This window comes from Peromyscus eremicus, chromosome 1 (assembly GCF_949786415.1).
Source record: "Peromyscus eremicus chromosome 1, PerEre_H2_v1, whole genome shotgun sequence".
In the NCBI taxonomy this organism is placed as follows: Eukaryota; Metazoa; Chordata; class Mammalia; order Rodentia; family Cricetidae; genus Peromyscus; species Peromyscus eremicus.
This window is the reverse complement of record NC_081416.1, coordinates 58,881,986-58,901,843: the sequence shown is the minus strand read 5'-3', so window position 1 is coordinate 58,901,843 and position 19,858 is coordinate 58,881,986. Positions and strand designations below refer to the sequence as shown.

At 52.1% G+C, this 19,858-nt stretch overlaps 1 protein-coding gene across 1 annotated transcript; it reads right to left on the bottom strand.

Annotated features, from left to right (window-relative positions):
• Positions 1 to 9,004: 9,004 nt before the first annotated feature.
• On the bottom strand, positions 9,005 to 9,934 carry Mrgpre (MAS related GPR family member E). Its single transcript, XM_059249536.1, has one exon. It carries the CDS (start codon positions 9,932 to 9,934, stop codon positions 9,005 to 9,007), a length of 930 nt encoding a protein of 309 aa, XP_059105519.1.
• Between the last annotated feature and the right edge of the window lie 9,924 nt (positions 9,935 to 19,858).

Below are 19,858 nucleotides of genomic sequence, written 5' to 3'. Positions count from 1 at the left end.
GGCGGCAGCACAATTGGTGCTGTGGAGGCCTCCTGTGGAAGCGAGTCCTTACATCTTGATCCACAGGCATCAGAAGAAACTGTGTCTCACACTGAGTATAGCTTGAGTAAAGGAGACCTCAAAGCCCACCCCCACAGGGATGCGCTTCCTCCAACAAGGCCACACCTACTCCAACAAGGCCACACCTCCTAATAGCCCTATGGGGGCCATTTTCTTCCAAACCACCACAGAGGCTGCTGAACAAGTGTGGCTGGTCTGAGGTCTCCCAATGGAACTTTTTAAGATTAGCCTGCAAACAGGTGTGTCCTTTGACAAAGACAATTTGGAACTCACGGTGGATGTGGAAACAAGGTAAAAATAGGGACTAGATCCAGCCACTTGGAGCATCCCTCAAGTATTGGATTGCCGAAATGTGCCTGGAAGGCAAGAGGGGCATCCCCAAACTTGTTACCTTCCAGGAGTCAAGGGCCAGTGGAAAGCACTTAGAACTTTTCCCTGAGATGAGCCTTGCTGGCCTGTGCAGAGGTCCCAGGACTCTTGACTGAGCAAGACTCATGGGGGCCACAGAAAGCTCCTGGAACTTTCAACCAAGGGAGTCTCGAGACAAGACGGAAGGAGGCTTCCATGAGCCCCCAAGACCTAACTTAGGTGCCTCTCTGAGTTAGGTTGAGTGGGTTACCTTGTCCCAGTGTTTTGGCTGTGTGTTGGATGTGTGGTCTGGTCAAATGGAGAATTGTCTCTTATCTGGAGGTCAGACTAAGTAAAAATGAAACAGAGACATGGGAGGAGAGAAATGTTTGATTTTTATGAGGAAAGGAGAGATGATGGAGGAGAGAAGTTCTTGAGAGTGATGGACAGGCAGATTTACCTGTCAGGTGGGCTAGAACAGACTCAGCAAAGGTGCCAGATGATCATGGTCACCAGAGCCCGAGCTGCCAGTGGCCTTCAGGAACTCAGGGTCACTAGGAAGAGCCCAAGGTCTCAACAAGATGGAGAAAGGTGGGAGGAGAGAGAAAGGTTAGGTGATAGAATGACTTCTAGGAAGAAGTAGGTGGTCTTGCCAGGTTGACTTGAGGCCCCAAGCTGGCTTTACATAGAACACCAATAGAACCTCCAGTACCAGAGGCCAATCAATGGGACTTACACTGCTCATGGAGGCAGAGGCCACTAAGACCAGAGGTCCCAGGTAGACTGGTGGCTGTTTAGCTTACATAGTGAGTTTGGCAGGCATCTGTGCTCCCAAGAGAACAGTTCCCAGGAGTAGGCAAGGGCAGGAAGAAAGTCAAAAGGTCCTAGAAAGAGGGCTTGGGGGTCCCCAGGTGTTCTCCTGGGCTTCAGCCCCAAATGTTGAATATACGAGGCAGAAGGAAAGAGACCAATTTGACCTCAGCAGACAGGAGTGTTTATCTCAAACATCGAGGGGCAGACACAATGGGAGAGGGGTGTCTGCTAAAGGGGAAGCGGGTACTTGGGGTTCATATAGGAGGCTTGGGGAATGCAACGGCTGGGGCTACGTGCAAGCCTGCAGTTCCTCCCTCCTGGAGCTGTTTGTCCAGACAAGGCTGTTATACCTTTAGAAACTGCCTTGTCCTGGCTATCAGGATGAGGGTCATAGTGAGTGACTGAGTTTGGAATGGCAATAAGAGGGAAGGAGTTGGAGTTTCAACATAGGGCCTTGGTCAGAGTCTGGCAGAGTTTGTTCAAGGTTTATTCCAACAATGACATCAGCCTTAATGCTTGGAGTGTTTTGTTTCTACAGAGCTTTGGACACATATTTATTTATCTCAAATTTTCCAATCTTGTCCTCAGAGAGGAGACATCCAATAAGGTGGTTCAGACTTTTGGAAAGAAGGAGCCATCCGCACACTCAGTGTGCAGAGATGTGAGCACTTCAGGGAATGCAGGTACTATAGACAGCCTTCAGGGAAGGAGATGGCGGGATCAACAGGCATGCCAGACTACAGGTGTTAAGACACATTCAGGACTAGCCAGGGCAAGTCAGCACCCTCTGAAGACGACACTGGTGACAGTGTCCCTGCAGGACAGTAGAGCGACTGCAGGTAGGCCGCCATGATGGAGCATGCTGCATGTGCTAGCCAGTGGAACATGTCTGTGAATGAGTCCTAAGATCAGTGATGAAGTGCATGCCAGGCCAGCAGGCTACTGCAGAATCCTGTCATTGCTGTGTTATGTACGTGCACTGTGCGTGTGTGCCATGTGGGTGTGCGTACACGTGCATAGGAAAGCCAGAGGGCGATGTTGGGTGTCTTCCTCAATCACTCCACCTTACTCTTTTGAGACAGATCACCGACTGAGCTTGGAGTTCACTGCTTTGGCTAGATGGTCTGGCAGAGGCCACGCTCAAGGCCATGATGATCCAGTCGATGAGGGCCCGAATTCTTCAGATCTGATGGGTGGAATGGATCAGATGTGTCCAGCCTTTTGACACTGCAACACGAGGCTGCCACCTACAAAGTTCATGAATCCTTCACCTGAGATACTAAAGAATGCCAATAAATAAATAAAAACAAACAAACAGAGCACAAATCATCAAGGGCCAGCAGTGAGCAGTGACTTTCCACATTCCCTGGTGCTCTGTTTCCCGCTAGAGAGATGCCACTCACGTTACTCCCTGGACCTCACATTCACAGGGCTCGCCCCTTGATTATGGTCTTGAACCACCTGACAGCACTTGGGTCTTGAGCAGCCTCCTTTGTAGAGTGTCCCCCACCCCCACCCCGGAGTCTGCTTCCCATGGTGTAAGCGTGGAGGGAGGAGTGTGGCTCACAGGCTGCTGCCCTTCCACTGTGTCTTCAGTCTCCAGGTTGCCTTTCTACCCTCTTCCCAGGTTTCCAGATCACTGCATCCCTTTCCACCCCCCAAACTAATGGCTGGCACCTGTCTTACCTTCCCATCCTCCGCCTCTAAAGCTGCAAACTCGGGTTGTTAACTTGGAGCTATGGTTCCCCCTTAAGCAGCTTCAAGGACAAGAGGGACATAAAGATGCTTTTCTGTTTCAAGCTTCTATAACTCCTTTAGTTCTTCACCCTCGTCCTTAGACAGCTGGGCATTGATGGCCAACTGAACTGCTGACAGCAATGGCCGCCCCACTTCTGAGACTTCTTGCTTTCCTTACTGCCAGGGGGTGAGTGGCATTCAAATCGCTGCCCACACCTGGTAATTTCAGGGCGTCCACACAGCAGGCTGGAAGCATTTAGCATGGAGCCCAGCTTTCCCTGCTTGGCATTAGATGGCCAGCTGGGGGCTTTGCCCACTCTGCTTCCATCCCCCTGGCTACTTCCTCAGCCTCCTTGCTGGTTCTCTTTTGTGGACCAACCCAATCCTAATGTCTGAGGACCTGCCTGAGATGCTGTGAGACACCAGAAGGAGAGGCAGATAGACCACACTGCACACAGTTTCTTGGGAGAGTTGTTGAAAGTGAGGGCCTGCAAGCGCTGTAGCCAGACCAGTTGGATCCCTATGCTTTGGGTAAACCTGGAGGTGCTCTATATCCAGCAAGGGCTGGACCATACCTCCCAGCTGCTGCATGGGTGTGGGAGGCTCCTGGTGTCCTTGGGAGTGCTAGAGAGATACACATGAGTCTGGAGTTTCCCTGCACAAGCCAGGAAGGGGCTGCTGGTCAGAGCGCCTTCTGGCTGTGTGACCTTGAGAAAGTGACCCAACCTTTCTGCTCAGCTCATTGGACTGACCTCACATGGACAGCTCTGTCCTCAGTGGACTTGGCTTTCTTTTTTAAAAAAATTATTTCGCTGGGCGGCAGTGGCGCACGCCTTTAATCTCAGCACTCAGGAGGCAGAGCCAGGTGGATCTCTGTGAGTTTGGGGCCAGCCTGATCTACAGAGCGAGATCCAGGACAGGCACCACAACTACATAGAGAAAGCCTGTCTTGAAAAACCAAAAAAAAAAAAAATTCATTTTATGTATGTTTTGCTTGCATGTGTGTCTGTATACCATGTGCCTTCATAGCCCAGAAGAAAGTAGATCCCCTGGGACTGGAGTTATAGATGGTTGTAAGCTATCATGTGGGTATCTAGAAGAGCAATCAGTACTCTTTAACCACTGAGACTTGTACTTGACTTTCAAATGCAAAGTGTGTGTGGCTTGGATCTCAGGCAGCCCTGTGACACCCTAGTCCACTCCAGTGGCCTACCATTGTCCTGGTGGCTATACCTAGCGCGAGCAGATGCCTCTAGACTTTATCCCATCAGCCTGTGTGTGATGCCCTCTCTGGGCCACTTATCCTGTCTCTGGCCAGTGGGGTGTCTGATGCCTCCAGGCTATCTCAGGACCTTAGAAACTGCAGCTTCAGCTCTAACCTTAGTTAGCACTCCAGAGCGAGTCAGGGAGCAGAAGATGTAAGTGGAAAGTGTGGATGAGAGACGAATTTTGATCTTCCTGGGAAAGAATGGGCCTAGCTGAGCAATGTCAGGGCCCTGGATATGAGGGCTGTCTCTGATTGGTTGGCTCCTGCCCTGGGGGCTGAGGGAAGAGGTGGTCACAGGAGAATACGAACCCTATAAAGAAGGAGGGGTGTGGGCTCTGCATCCAGCCCTGCACTTGGAACCATGAACCAGTACGTGATAGTCTCTAGAAGTTAGCTTGCTCTGGGAGGAGTGTCTTTCAGCATCAGAGAAACCCCAGATACCAGGGCAGCATGAAAACAGAACAGGACCAGGGACACAGGGACACGAGGTGGCTGGGGCAGAGGTCTCCCTGTTCTTCCTTCTTTCCCTGAGCTGGGACCCCGCATGGCATGCTGAGAGGGGCCCCCTACTTCTCACCACCAGGTGCACAGTCCCCTGTGATAGATTCACAACACGCCCTCACGGTTGGGCAATCCCGGCGCACCTAGACACTTCCGCCTAGCCAGTTCCGGGTCAAAATAGCCAGTTCCAGATCAAAATAGCCATTTCTGGGTCAAAACATCTCACGTGACCAGGACCCCATGGCTTTGCATGGTTGCGTAAAGCGCACAATGCAACCATGTGATCTACACGCATGCGTGGAGTAGCCACATGAACCTGTGTACGCATGCGTGACCCAGCCTTTATAAGCCGGCGCCATATTCCCGGCTTCCTTCTTTATGCACATGTCCTTTCAACAGGCCTAAGCACACCTGTCTCTCTCTCTTATCTTAATAAAACTCTCGTTAGTGGATTCTGTCGTGTTTCATGACGTTTCCTCGCAGGGTAAGAGCGCCACCAAATAACTAACACCCTGTGGCTCCTATTTGGTCCTCTCCACCTCTGGAATCCCATGAAGGTTATGTGACATCACACCTGTCCCCATGTGATCCCTAGTCCCACGTAGACTCCACACCTGAGGATGTCACTAATGGACCCCAAATTTTAACACTAACTCTTTAATAGAGCCAGGCCTGATGTGTCTTAGTGACCACGCCTTAAGTGATAATGGGAGCATGAAGGCAAGTGGGACCCCACCATCTCAGGTGCTCACGTGGCCTCTCTGGAGCTGGCCTTACAGGCACCAGAGGGGCTGGACACTAGAACCCAGGATCAGAGCAGTAAGGAGCTTTGAAATACACAACCCTGGAAACAACAGGAGACAAGAGGCCAGGGCAAGCCTGGGGTTTCATGGCACTTTCTGACCTCTGAGATGAAGAGGTAAGTGAGACGTGGGCTATCAAGGCCCTCACAGGTCTTGGGAGAAACACTGTTTTTTATCAGCATGCAGCAGAGTGGAGTGGGCAATAGGGTGTTATCTGAGGCCGTTGACTCAGATGGTACTACTGGGCTGCTGTTCCTGCTCAATCTATGCTCTTGATATATAGGCTGGGCTCCTCCATGCTCCCTGGGGGCCATGGGAGGGGCCAGGCTTACAATGACTCCCAAGAATGTCTGGCTGACCTGGTGGTGACATCACAGTGACATTCTGTTCCTGAGAAATCTGTATTTCCAAGCAGCTCCTGTGTTCCCAGGTCCTGAGATGGATAGGCCATGGTGGATGCTCGCTTGGGCCCCCCGGCCAGTTCTCCTAGAAACTGGGCCTCTCAAGGTCTGACTTTGCCTAGAGACCCAGGGAAGGGGAACTTGGAGAACCTGGCTTCAGGGTCAAACTAGGTGGGGGTGGTATTAAAGATGGCTGGGGGTCCTTTGTGAGGCCTTTGTTCCTCTGAGGGCAAAAGGAGAGATTTGGTCAGGATGAGGGCTGGCTGCTAAGACAGGATGGTCTTTTGGAAGAAGACTGAACAGGCAGACCTGAACCCAGGGAACAACCAATCAGTCCAGGCCATTGGGACACACACACACACACACACACACACACACAGACACACACACGCACACACACACACACACACACACAAACACACACACACACACACACACACACACACACACACACACACACACACACACACACCCCAGGAGTGGTAGAGTGGACTATTTCCATGGTGACCTCAGAGAGGATGCATATGCATTTGGGGATCTTTGGGAAGAGAGTCCTCTACTCATGAAATCTAGTGGAGAAGAATTTTGAGGAGTCCCAAACCCATCTAGGAGGAAGGGTGTATGCTGAGGGCCCCTGATCTGTCTTTACCCTAGGGTGGCTAAGGGGTCTGAATAAGAAGTGTGGGCCCCTAGAGTGGGCTATGACACTTCAGCCAGCCCTGGCCCAGCAAGGCAGAAGATATATGTACTAGTTGGCTTTCTATTGCTGTGATAAACACCATGACCAAAAACCATTTGGGGAGGAAAAGGTTTATTCAGCTTATACATCCAGGTCACGGTCCATCGGTGAGGGCAGTCAGAGCAGGAACTCAAGCAGGAGCAGAGGCAGGAATCATGAAGCTTAATAAACTGACTTGCCCCTAGCCTCATGCTTAGCTAGCTTTTTATATAGCCCAGGCCCACTTGCCTAGGGGAGGTACTGCTCACAGTGGGCTGAGCCCTCCCACATCTATTAGCAATCAAGAAAATGCCCACAGGCCAACCTGATCAAAACATTTCCCTGAGACAACCTCGGATAACTCTGGACTGCGTCGTGCTGATAGCTGAAGCTAGCTCAGAGAGTAGTGGAGGGTCTGGGCCATGTTCAGGGTTGTCTCAAACAGACACAGACCACTCTGAGCCTCAGGGTCTTACTGTACTGTGGAAGGGCCTTCCAGCATCACTGACAGGGCTCTGAGCTAATGCACAGTTGGATGGATACCTGCAAGGCTGGCTTGGACGTTCCCCCTGGGGAGAAGTGGGTGTCCAGAGGCCGAAAGTTGGACTTTTGGACAGGCTACTTCCCTTCATGCTCTCGGTTCCTCAGCATGAAGTTGAGAATCCTGTCCTGGAGGCAGACAGACAACCACATTGCTCCTAAGCTCCAATGTGGAGGAGGGAAGGCCCTCATGGGGGATGGAAGGGACTCCTCTAGAAGAGGAGGACCAGCCTCCCCCCACCCCCAAGCTCCTAGACTCCTGGGGTCCCTGCATCTAGACTTGCCAGAGAATCAGAAGTGGAGGCATCATGCCACAGGATGCATCCCAACGCAACCTGCGTGGGGTGGGGCAGGAGAGTTGTCAATTCCAGGATGCCAGGCCGTGATCTGCTGTCCTTGTCCAGACTCAGGTACAAGTTTAATCATGACAGAGACCAAATATCCTTTGATCTGTGGGCCTGGTCCAAATCAGAATTACACCCACACAGATCTCAAAGGAGGCCAGCACATCTTGGATGTGGACCTGGAATGCTGATGATAGAATAAAACCCTTTGGGACTTGCTGGACACAACTCCACTGTGTATGTGTAAGTCAACTGACTGTATTCCATGAGGGAGTAGAAACGTAAGGGTAGAATTAGTGCAGGGACACGTGGGTGGTGGCAAGCCCTGGTTCTTAACCACCTGTGCCTGGATAGGTGGGCTCCAGGCAGGAGCTCAGCCACCTGCTGTGGGGTGCAGCCAGACGACTTCTTCAGAGGAACCCTGCTAGATAGATCCTGCCCAGGACAGACAGGGAGGCAGGAGCTGTGCGGATGCTGAAGCTCTGGGCTCCATCCTGCTAGGTAGGGGTGCTATGGGTGTGGGCGGAGCTGAGAGGGGCCTTGCTGCCCATGCGGAGATTGAGACGCAGGAGTCACCAGCTTTTCTGCAATGTTGGGTGAGGTTTGCATCATCCAGTGCTCTCTCTTCTGCACACCACCCCCCTGCTTTGTTTTCTGCAATGGGTCCCCTATAGCTTAAACTGACCTTGAACTCTGTATTCATTGTGCGCACACTCCTGTGTGTGTGTGTGTGTGTGTGTGTGTGTGTGTGCGCGTGCGTGCGTGCGTGCGTGCGTGCGTGTGTGTGTGTGTGTGTGTGTGTGTGTGTGTGTGTGTACCACATGCATGCTTTGACTGCAAAAGCCAAAAGAGGGAGACAGATACCCTGAAACTAGAGTTACAGATGTAGCTCAGGCAGGACTTGGTTTACAACCCACCTGCCATAGCTTGCCAGGCAACGGTGCCAGCTCTGCTCTTGGTCCCTGACAGAAGCCAGGCAGGCTTTGCTCTCTGGCTGTGTTATGGGGTCAGGAGGATACCTCCGGCTATAGTGCAGCCACTGAGGACTCCCAAGCCACTTATTCTCCCATACCTAACTGAGTGTCCAATTTCAGTGTCATTTATTCCACACTAAAGGGAGGAACGTGGAGCACAGATAAAAAAATCACCCCACTCTCTATAGCTAGGAGGGTGCTGATAGTGGGGGGACCGTTGCCTGCCCCCTCTCCTTGCTATAGCTGTTGGGGAAGGGTAGCTGTGGAAACAGCTGTCATGAGGTGGTCCTGGAGCTCTTGCCTAATATGCACAATCCTAGGCCCTCTGCAGAAACATCACTCTGTCTGCCCCTCCCAGGGGACACACGACACACGACCCTGGAGGACAAAGATGTTCCTCCAGGGTCTTTCTGGTAGAGCTCTGATCCTGGCTTTTAGCTCTATCAGGCAGTTCCCCTGGCCCCCATGGGCTGGAGCTACAGTTGTGGCCCACTGGGTTTAGACAGTCATGTCCACAAGTCCCCCTTGGGAAGCCTCCCTCACAGCCCCCAGCTCAGCCTCATCCCCAAGAGCCCGCTGGAGCACCAGCCGGAGGGGTTCCTGCAGCCTCTGGCCAGGTGTGCTGCCCAAGAAAAAGTAGATGGCAGGCTTGGCTGCACTGTGCACACTGGCCATGAAGAAGCTGAAATGGTAGAAGTAGAGGGGGGTGTGCCAGGACAGGTTCTTGGACAGCCAGAAAATGCCGAAGGGCAGGCCACAGAAGAGGAAAAGGAGGATGACCAGCAAGACCAGGGTGGGGAAGCCCCGGGGCTGGTGCCTCTCTGGACCACGCTCCACCCGCAGCAACAGGAGCAGGCTGGTCACACACATGGCACAACACAAGGCAGCTAGGAGCACTGCCACCACCAGCCACAGCATCCCACACAGGTGGTAGCTGGGTGATCCAAAGAACTGGGTGCAGGCCCCGCTCAGCAGCAAGTCCAACAGCAGGCAGAGCACCCAGATGAGCGCACACACACAGGTGGTCAGGTATCGTGGGCGGCGGCACAGGTACCAGGCGGGGAAGAGAGTGGCCAGGCACTGCTCCGTGCTGATGGCCGCCAGGAGGCTCAGCCCCACAATGTAGCAGAAGAATCGCAGCATGAGCAGGCTGATATGTACGAATCCTGGGAAGCTCAGCTGGTCCGGCAGCAGCTCAGGGATGATGGCCACCATGTGGCAGCAGAGGAAGATGAGGTCAGCACAGGCCACATCCAAGAGATAGATGGAGAAGGGGTTCCGGTAGACGTTCTGGTTGAGCAGCCAGAGGGCCACCCCATTGCCCAGCAGCCCACCCAGGCTTAGGAGCTCGGTGAGGGACAGGATGGTCAGGTTGAATGCCATGTCTTCCTGGGTTCTGGGATACTGCGGGTACAATCTCAGCGACATTGTGGGGTGAAGGCGATGGCAGCAGAGGCTGCAGAAGTCTGTGTTGCGTTTTCTCTCTCCAGACGCCCCTGCAACCATAATGACACCAGCTCAGGCACCTGAGCCTGCCCCTGCCAGTAGGTGACAGAAATGGTGACAGCCACTGGGGGAGGGGCCCACCTCCCATTTCCTTCTCATCATGGGGCCTAACCCTCCCTCTCTGTCTGAGGCACAAGGTGGGAATGTGTCTGTCAGTCTTTCAAAGAGCCTCATCCCAGAAGCCTACTAACACTGCCCGCTCTGTACTTTCCTTGGAGAGGCTGGATGGTCTGGAACACAGGGAGAGGAAGAGAGGCCCAGACCTGATGGCTCCCTTTGTACGGAGAGACGGGGACCTGGAGGCCCCCTTGTGTTTGTCATCAGTATAAAAAGCTCTCAAGTCTTCTAGACCTTTCTGGAGCATTCCATGAGGGTGTGTTGCCAACAGGCTCTGGACCCTCTAGCTGACCGCCATACCTTGTAGGTAAAGTAGACCCAGCAACTGTCCCTCTCTCCTTAGCCATGTGCCCACAGCCTGTGACAGTACCCCAGCCCCTTAGGGACTAGGGAGGCCCCTCCTTTTCACATGCCACTCACTCGTCCCTCTCCTTCCCTGTTTGAAGGTGATGCTAGGCAGGGTCCTCACCTGCCTTCCTTGCCTGAGACAGTGGTTCACTGAATGCCGGAGGGCGGGGCCGGAGAGGCAGCACAACCCTGACCCTGTGTCATAGCTGGGGCTGTGACACAGAGGCAACTAAACTCCAGACCTCAGCAAAACCCCCACATCCTACCAGCATGGTTTCCAGGCCCCCCATCCCCTACATCCTACCAGCATGGTTCCCAGGCCCCCCCATCCCCCACATCCTACCAGCATGGTTCCCAGGCCCCCCCATCCCCCACGTCCTACCAGCATGGTTCCCAGCACCCCCCCCCAACACCTCCAGTTTCCTGTCTTATCCCAGCACCTGTGGTCATCTGTCCCATCCTTCCACCTGCAGTCATCTGTCCCCATCACTATCTTCAACTTTTCCTTGTGCTTTGGAGAGATAGGGCAGGGCCTTGCCTCTCCCCCAGAGACTGGCTGGAGTCTTCCTCCTGCCTTGGTGTGGCTGGCCCTCTGTTCTCCTTTGGGGAGGGGGTGTCAATCCTGGGTGGAGATTTAGGGCTCCATTTCTGGCTATGTGTTCCATCTTAGCTCCCAAGACATTGGGATGACTGAGGGGCAATGGGCAGGAATATGGGGGGTCCTGTGGGGTGGGTGGAGTCTAGGTGGTGAAGCTGGATGGCCCCTGAGCCCACACTCCACAGGGAAAAACACTGTGCAAGGTCCTGGGCATCCCTGCTCTTACTGATGGGGTGAGCCAGTGTTTCCACACCTAGGAAGCCTGGACAGGTTGCCATGGTCAAGGGGAAACACTCAGAGGTGAGACCCCTGACACACAAGACCCCTCTCAACTACATGAGACCCACACAGTCATGCACGGAGGGAACCTCCAGGACCCCAGGGAGGCTCTGGATTTGAAGGAGCAAGGTGGTCTTCTTCAGCCTTGAGCTTCTCACATATGGCTTTGCAGCCTCCCTCCTCTCTTTCTCTGGGCTGCCTTCCTTCCTTACTTCTGGACCTGAAGGGGCCTGTCTGTACCAAGGACCTCAGTGCCAGCTACAGACAGGGGCTAGGGAAGACACAGCCCTGCAGACCCCAGGGAAAGCCTGGAAAGGAGGGAAGAGGAGAGAGCACATGGTAAGTGAGGTGGTAGGGAGGGGAGGGGGAGAGGTAAACTGAGAATAAAAGCTATAGCCACAGCAGGAGAATGATAACGACAGCGATGATTCAGGGGTGATAGACAGGGCAAGGCTTAGCCAGCCTGGCCAGTGTCCCTCTCCCACTAGAACCCCGTGTGGGGGCTTTGTGTGGGGTCACCTGCCCAACTGGAGGTTGGGGCAGGGGGCCGGCTCAGGATTGGGTAGCAGGAAGAACTAGATTGCATGCTATGGGTGGAAAGGAGGAGATGGAGGGGGAGGACAATGGAGGAGAAATGGGGAGGTTCCCCTTGGAAACACAGAAGGCTGGGATAGGACATAGGCGTGGCTCTGCCTTCTATAGCTTGGCATCGGGCACTCCCCGCCCTGGCTCTGCTCTTGCTGGGGAAGTCAGGATTGAGGAACAGTACCCACGTGACTGTCCCCTAAATCTCCTGTACTCTCCATGGAGTAAGACCCATCTTCCTCTCCCTCAAGGGACACAATAGCACACACGAGGGACCTGATGGGACAGGAGCCTCACCACAGGTGGGGGAAGTGCTGCCCTTCTGGAGTGGCCCAGGGCTGCCTGCAAGCCAGATGGCTCAGCCCAAGACAGAGGATGGAGGACAGGCCAGCCAGTCTCATGTAGCCGCCCCTCCCCCACCCGCCCAGCCACCGCCCCCCACCGCCCAGAAGACACCCAGCTACTAGACTGCCCCAGAGCTCCTCCTTGACCAGTGTCCCCTGGGTGCTCACCGTTCTGGTCCTCCCTGCTCCACCCTGGCCTTGGAGGGAACTGTCTTGGCCAGACCAAGCCTCTAGCGGCTGCCGGCTGCCGGAGCTACCAAGCTGCAGGCAGACTGGCGCTCAGACTCAGCGTCAGCCGGCTGGCTCTTCAGTGTCACATGGTAATGGAGGGGATAGGGCCAGTCAGGAAAGAGCCTCTCTGGGGACCTTGTTCCTAAGCTAGACTCAGTTATTGCCCAGGTATGGACAGCAAGAGAAAGCCAGCTCCTCCTTGCAGCCTTCCTGGCAAGCCTGGCACTTAAGAGGAAATCAGGACAGCTCAGGGAAGCCTGCTGAGCATCGATACGCTCAGCAATGACCTCATAGGCTCTCCAGTCTAGACTCAGACACCCAGGGGCCTTTTAGAGACCACTTCTCCCTACTGACGACACAGAGGGGCCGCCATGTGTCAGGCAAGGTCTAATAAGCTGTCTCTAGCAAGCAGAGTATGGAGGCTGCTGGCCCTGGCAACTTTAGGCATCAGGGCTGTGGGAGCCCAGGTTGTGGCAGAGGCAGAGGTGCTGAGCTAGGGTACAGTCTCCAGCAGAGAGGAAACCAGAGACAGCCTCCTAAGGGCGGACCTTACTAATTCAGGGTTCTTGATTATCTTAAAACCACAGGTCACTGATCACAGCTGGTGTTCAATGCAGAAGGGCAAGTGCATGTTTTAGTTCCAGGACCTCCGAGTGACTCTCTTCCTCACCTTAGTATTGGGGGAAAGCCTTAGACTTACGGGAGAGGCTCAAGAGGAACCCCAAATTCACCAAGTGTAAACGGTTCCCGTGGCATTGGCACCTGTGGTCCTATCCTTTGTGGAGCCAAGCTGGAACAAGTTTCTGTCTGTGACAGCGTCCTTTCAGAAACCTGGGCTGCATACCTGAGCATCATCCTTCATGACCACCCTTCATGACTACAGGGTGACAGTCACATTTAGGAAATCATGGTGTCTAATGACTGCTGGAGTCTGAGTCCCAAGGGCACCACCTGTTGGGATGTCTCCAGGCTCCATTCCCACCTGCTTATCTGGTGCTGGGATGTTTTACCACATCTCTGCAAGCTCCCTCTGGCTGTGCTGGACAGTCGCTGGGAGGCCGTGCCAGCAGGGTGTGCTAGAGAGGTCCAGGGCAGGACAGAAGGGTCCTACTCAGTTTCGTGAGCACGGATCTTTTGTGTGTTTGAAAGTCTCAGGCCAACTTGGCCTTGAACTCTTTATGTGGCCAAGGATGACCTGGAACCTCTGATCCTTGTGACTCCATCTGCTAAGTGCTGAAATTACAAACCAAGGTTAGAGGTATATGCTACCACACCCTGCTTATATGGTTCTGGGGATGGAACCAGGGCTTTGGTCATGCCAGGCTAATATGCTGCCACCTGAGCTCCATCCCAGCCCCACCTCACGTTCTGAACCCTCTCTTGCTTTTGCTTCTGGTTTCAGTCCACACTGCTCACCAATTTTCCCAGCCTGTAGCAGCAGTTGATTTCAGTTTATGGTCTTTGTACAACTTGAAAAACCCACTCCTTGAGAGACACCAGCCACTAGCTGGCTGGCTGTCCTCCTCAAAAGTCTGAGGAGGCTTTGAATGGATGTTAGCAATGGCACCTCCTTTGAGTTCCCAGGCCTGGGTGTGGAAGGTTCTAGCAGCTGCTGTCTCCCACAGTAACTTCCTGCAGTTCCTACTCCTGCAGTTCCTACTTCTTAGGGCTCCCTCTTCATGGTTGTGTTCTTTAGTGACATGCAGCTCTTGCCTCCTGACTGTCCTTGCTTGTGTTGGTATTGTTCCAGGAGTCCCCCACAAACGTGCCATTTGGCTGGATCAGGCAGTGTTGTTGGAGGTGGTTAAGAGGAACATTAGCAGTCGAGGGTATGTATGGCCTCAGGGTTAATCAGAGGAGTACTTGTGATGGGCTGTGGATAAAGCAATGGGCACTGGGTGTGGCAGTGCCCTATGGCAGCCATGAGTACTGCAAAGACCACAGCCTGGGGTGACATCTTCTGAGGGCCTGGAACCAGTGCTGGCTTCCATTCCCAGTTATAAGGGAAGAATACCTGCTGGAATCGCTACCCCATCATAGAACCAGAAACTCGGTAGTGCTGTTGAAGGACTTGGGCACCAGGCAGTGCAGGGCAGGGCTCCCCAAGAGAATGCCGCATCTGGATGAGGCATGCCCTTTGCTCACTGTGACTGTCTGGAAGAGGTCTCCAGCTGTGGCCTGGGAGGAGGCACCACAGGGGCTCACCAGGGGAACCCCAGTAAGGAAACTTCAGAAAATTGTGAAGACAGAAAGTCAACTTAAAAACCCCAGAAAATGGACCGGAAATTTAAAAAAAAATCAGTAAAATAAAAACAGTATGAAAGATTGATAGATTTCTAGCTAGGCATGGTGGTACACACCTTTAATCCCAGCACTCAGGAAGCAGAGGCAGGCAGATCTCTGTGAGTTCAAGGCTAGCCCGGTCTACAAAGCGAGTTCCAGGACAGCCAGGGCTGTTTGTTACACAGAGAAATCCTGTCTTCAAAAACAAAACAAAAGATTGATAGAATTGAAGAATTTTATGTAGACTAACTTAGAAAACAAATAATACAAATTATTAAGATGGGGTGCCTCTCCAGTTTCTCTTTGAAACAGACTTGTAATCCAGTCATGGCACTTGCTATGTAGTTAAAGCTGGCACTGAAGACAAAGTGATCCTCCTTCCTCAGCCTCCCAGTCAGCCCTGTCCAGCTCCAACAGTGTTGGGGCTGGACCCTGGGCCTTGTACTTCTCTACCACGCAACTATATGCCCCGCCCTTCCCCATCACATGTGATGGCCGAGAGGCAGCTCCCACAAAGCCCAGATACTCAGAGGTTGTGGGGTACACCTAACACAAGTTGTGTGCAGATACATGTGACAGGGTTGAGGACATGGTATGACTCCTTCAAAGATGCAAATGAAAACAAGAGCTCTGGAACTCAGAGATGTGCCTTACTCTGATTCCCGGGTGCTGGAATTAAAGGTGTGTGCTACCACCATCCAGCTAGAAATTAAGATTCTAATTGAACACTTCTTCCTCAAATAATTCTCCATCCCAGTGGTACAGCTGCTAAGTCCATGGGTCCTTAAGGCTGTTAGGAAATGAGTCATTTTGGGTTGGGGAGACATCTCCATCTGCAAGTGCTGCTGTGCAGGTCTGAGACCCTGAATTTGTTGTCCGTAACCCCAATTGCTGGGGGGGAAGGGCACTCAGAGGCAGGTCCTGGGGCTGGCTGGCTGGCCAGTCCAGACCATTGTTGAGCTCTATCTCAAAAAATAAGATGGAAAGCAACCATGGAAGACATTTAACGTTAGACTTCTGTCCTCCACACACTTGTACCTACACGGACATGTGTACACACAGGAACTTGCACATACGCGCGCGCGCGCGCGCGCGCGCGCACACACACACACACACACACACACACACACACACAGAAAGATAAGGAGGGGACCATTTAAACCTTACAAAACTCTTTAGAAAATAGTTGAAGGAAACATTTCTATCCATTTTTAGAGGCAATAGTGTTCTGATATCCAAGCTGGTAACATACATTATGAACACAGAAAACTTGGGACCCACATCCTCTTTGTATACACCCCGACCACTGCTGCCCACTGGCCTCTCTGAGGCTGGCCCTGTGGTACTGGCGGTTTGGACACTGAGACCACGGTCAGATTGGGGGGGAGTTAGGCTATAAAAGATACAACCCTGGAAACAAGGGCTGGGGTTTGGCTATACTTTTCCAGCCAGTGAGGTAAGGGAGCATTTGAGGAATAAGCAAGGCCTCCCCAGGACAGGTCTCAGGAGAGGCACAGTTTTTACACAGGCATGGAGCCAGGTGGAATAGGCAGTGGGGGTGCCAATCCAGCCAGCACAGGATGGGCTGGCTCTACAGTGCTGCCCGTAGGCCCTGGGCGGCACCAGGATTACAGCATCCCCGGAATGCTGGTTGCTCCAGCTGTGATGTTCTGGTGTGATGTTCCTGTTCCTGAGAATTCTGTGTTGCCAGAACAGCCCCATGATCTCAGGTCGTAAGTGGGCAGACCAGGGTGGATACATCCTCCTGGGATCTGAGTTTCCACAGGTCTGGCTTTGCCTGAAGGACTGAGAAGGGGCAGCTGGCCTCAGGGACACATAGGGAAGGGCTGCCACCAAGGCTGGCTGGTGGGGATAGGGGGTCTCTTTGTGGGGGTCCAGTGGCTCTGGAGTCAGAAGATAAGGTCCAGCTGGGCTAGTCGGAGAGGAGATGTGGCTGGTGTGGGGTAGACTGGGGAGTCACGGCCAGGCCTGGAAGCTCAGCTCCCTACTCAACCTGAGGCTCTAGCTTGAAGGAGTGTCCTCCCTGGTTCCAGAGTCCTCTGGAAATAAAAACCAGTAAACACGAGCTTCTGTGTAGGACCCAGCAGCCTGAGCCCCAATTTAGAGGTTATTATAAGATTTGAGCTTAGCCTGAATGACAGGGATTTGGAGTATGGCCGGGGGAGGCGCAGGCAAGGGAATGGGGGCCGGACATGGAGAGCACCATAGACACACAACATGGACATGGCTCACAAGCCTAGATGGGACCAGAGATCGGAGTGGAGGTCCTTGCAGACTTTTCAGGGGCCCCAGGAAACAGGATGAGATTGTTTAAGGAAGATGGAGGGAGAGCACAGCCCACCACGCTCAGGAGGGGACGTGGTAGAGAGGACAAGAGCGGAAGGCTGGAGGTCTGTGTGCAGTGGAGGAGCGCTCTGCTGTGGAGAGCCTCTGCTCTCAAGCCCTGGATACTGAAGAGACTTTGTGGGAGTGAGTGTTCCAAGGCACTGTGGAGGGGTCAGTGCACCTTTGGGCCCTAAAGAATGGGTGACTGGAGCCCATGAATACAGATTTCTAATTATCCTCTGGTGGATGGTTCAGAGGCTCCTCAGAAGGTTCTGAATAGACTCAGGTTCAATTTCCCACTGCAGAGGCTGACTTCTTGTGTGGTCAACTTGGTTTGATCCTCCTGGTCCTTCAGTTCTGCATCCTGGGATGGGCTTCTAGGCAACCATTACCTCTCAAATCCTTGTTACAGTCTGCTTCCAGGAGATGCTTGGGCTGAGACAACATCCCACCACATGGTTGGTTCTGGGGTGGGTAGTGGGGACCCCTAAGAGGCTCAACATGGCAGGTTTCTTGGTCTAGAGGGCCCTTGTCCCCCTCTGGATGCAGGGATACAGCATCCATGGAATTCTGGGTATGGCTTGCTTTGGTTTCCCCTCATCTCTCAGCCCTATCTTGTTTCAGCATGCCAAAGAAAATGGGAGGTACAGCTTGGCTCGTGGCTGTGACCTAAGATGGCATGTGCCTCTGGTCTGCCATAAACAAGAGGTGAGAGCTTGCTGCAGATAGCTTCATGAGGAATGTTTGGGAATGCTGGGGTGGCCTTGTTTGTACTTCTGGATGATAGTGTACTGCATATGTTGGGACAGATCTACCTCTAAGATATCAGAAAATTCTTGGTACAAACATCACGTGTCTTTTGACTTGGCTATGTTCCCTGCAACATGGGGGAAATCCCAAGGAATCCGTGGCCCCAGGGGTGGTTGCTCCAACAGCACTGGATGTGAGCACAGAACCTCAGCATGAAGCTGGGACTGTGGCTGGCTTCCCAAAGTGAAGAGCCTTTGTGTGTCGGTGCAGGGAGTGGCACTGAGATGCCTCTTCTCCAGGGTGCTCAATCACACGGCATTGTCACACAGAAGACTGAGTTTTAATTTTTTTTTTAAATGTGTATAGGTGTTGCATCTGCATGTATATATGTGTATCACCTGCCTTCATGCAATGCCCTTGGAGGCTAGAAGAGGACATTGGATCTCCTGGGACTAAAGTTACAGATGGTTGTGACCCATTATGTAGGTGCTGGGAATTGAACAATGATCCTCTGGGAGAGCAGTCAGTACATTTAACCACTGAACCATCTCTCAAGCCCCTGATTTTGCTGGTGGCCTTGTCAGAGGAGCAGCAGGTGGCAATTGAAGTTCAAGGTGTCAGCCTACTTTGGAGGCCCCCTGATGGGTGAATCTCAGATAGGCAAGGCCCCGAGACCCAAGACCCCAGACTGTCATTTGCTTCTGCTGCACCTTCACATGTTTGCTGCTGCATCTTTCTCTGGGATCTGGCATGGTGTGAATGGGTCTGGGGAGATCCCCATTGCCTGTAATGAAGTGTGTGTATCTCATGGAAACATCCCGTTCTACTGGGCATTTTTACCTGTGGATTAGTATGAAGAGGATTCCTCCCTAAGCTGTACTATCTAATTGATAATAATAATGTTAGCTTATACAGAGTTTTGATGAATAAAAATAAATACAAGGAAATGTTACACAGCTAGAACACATGAGTTTCTACTAAGGAGCCATATAGACTGTGGCTTAGGTTAATGATTAAGAAAAACAATTGAGTCTCAGTAGCCTAGCTAGCTTAAATTCTTTTAAGCTTGATGTTGGGAGATGTGTTCATAGGTTTTGGAGTGCATGATAGCTGAAGCAAAGCTTTGAAAATAAAGTCGGACTAAGATATTTTCATCAAATAGCTTTGAGGTTAAAAAACCCAAGAAGACAATGTAAAGTTTTAGAAAGCCACATAGTTGAATGAGGAACTCGTTAAGGTCAGGGAACAAGAACAAAGCAGCCCAATTATCATTAGTTGATGTGCTTTTCTTGCTAGGATTGGTTGATGACCAAAGGTGATGATTAATTCCTTATACCCATTTTTGCCCTCAATGTCTCTCTCTCTGTCTCTCTTTTGGTTTTTTCAAGACAGGGTTTCTCTGTGTAACACTCCTGGCTGTCCTAGAACTTGCTTTGTAGACCAGGCTGGCCTCAAACTCACAGAGAGCCGGCTGCCTCTGCCTCCCAAGTGCTGGGATAAAAAAAGGCGTGCATCACTACCACCTGGCTAATCTCTTGATATAAAAAAACTCTGATGAGTGGGTACGTACCCTAAAGATTTAAAGTAGAGCTGACTGATTCTTTTTCATGTATAAAAGTTTAGGTTTGTGATTCCTTTAAAATTCCTCATAAGATTACCTTTCAAGACAAGTAATAAAGTAATTGGCCCTTTCTTTGTAACTGCAAAATGCAGCCTGCCAGTAAAAGACCTGACTGAGAAGAATATCTTGCCTGCCTACATGGTTAATCTGTAACAAGCTGCTTGGGTATGAATGTACATGGGTTCTTGGGATAATTTGTTTTTCACCTGTAATACATAGTGTTTAATTGTGCAAGGGATATGGAAAACAAGTTTTTTACTTGTATTCATTGTAATCATTCACTTGAAAACTAGAATGTAACCACATTGTAATTTTTATATTGCCTGAAAGACTTTGCTGGGGAA

Bases quoted from the DNA above. Each gene is read 5' to 3' on its own strand.
- Mrgpre (XM_059249536.1), bottom strand. From the start codon at position 9,934: ATGTCGCTGAGATTGTACCCGCAGTATCCCAGAACCCAGGAAGACATG.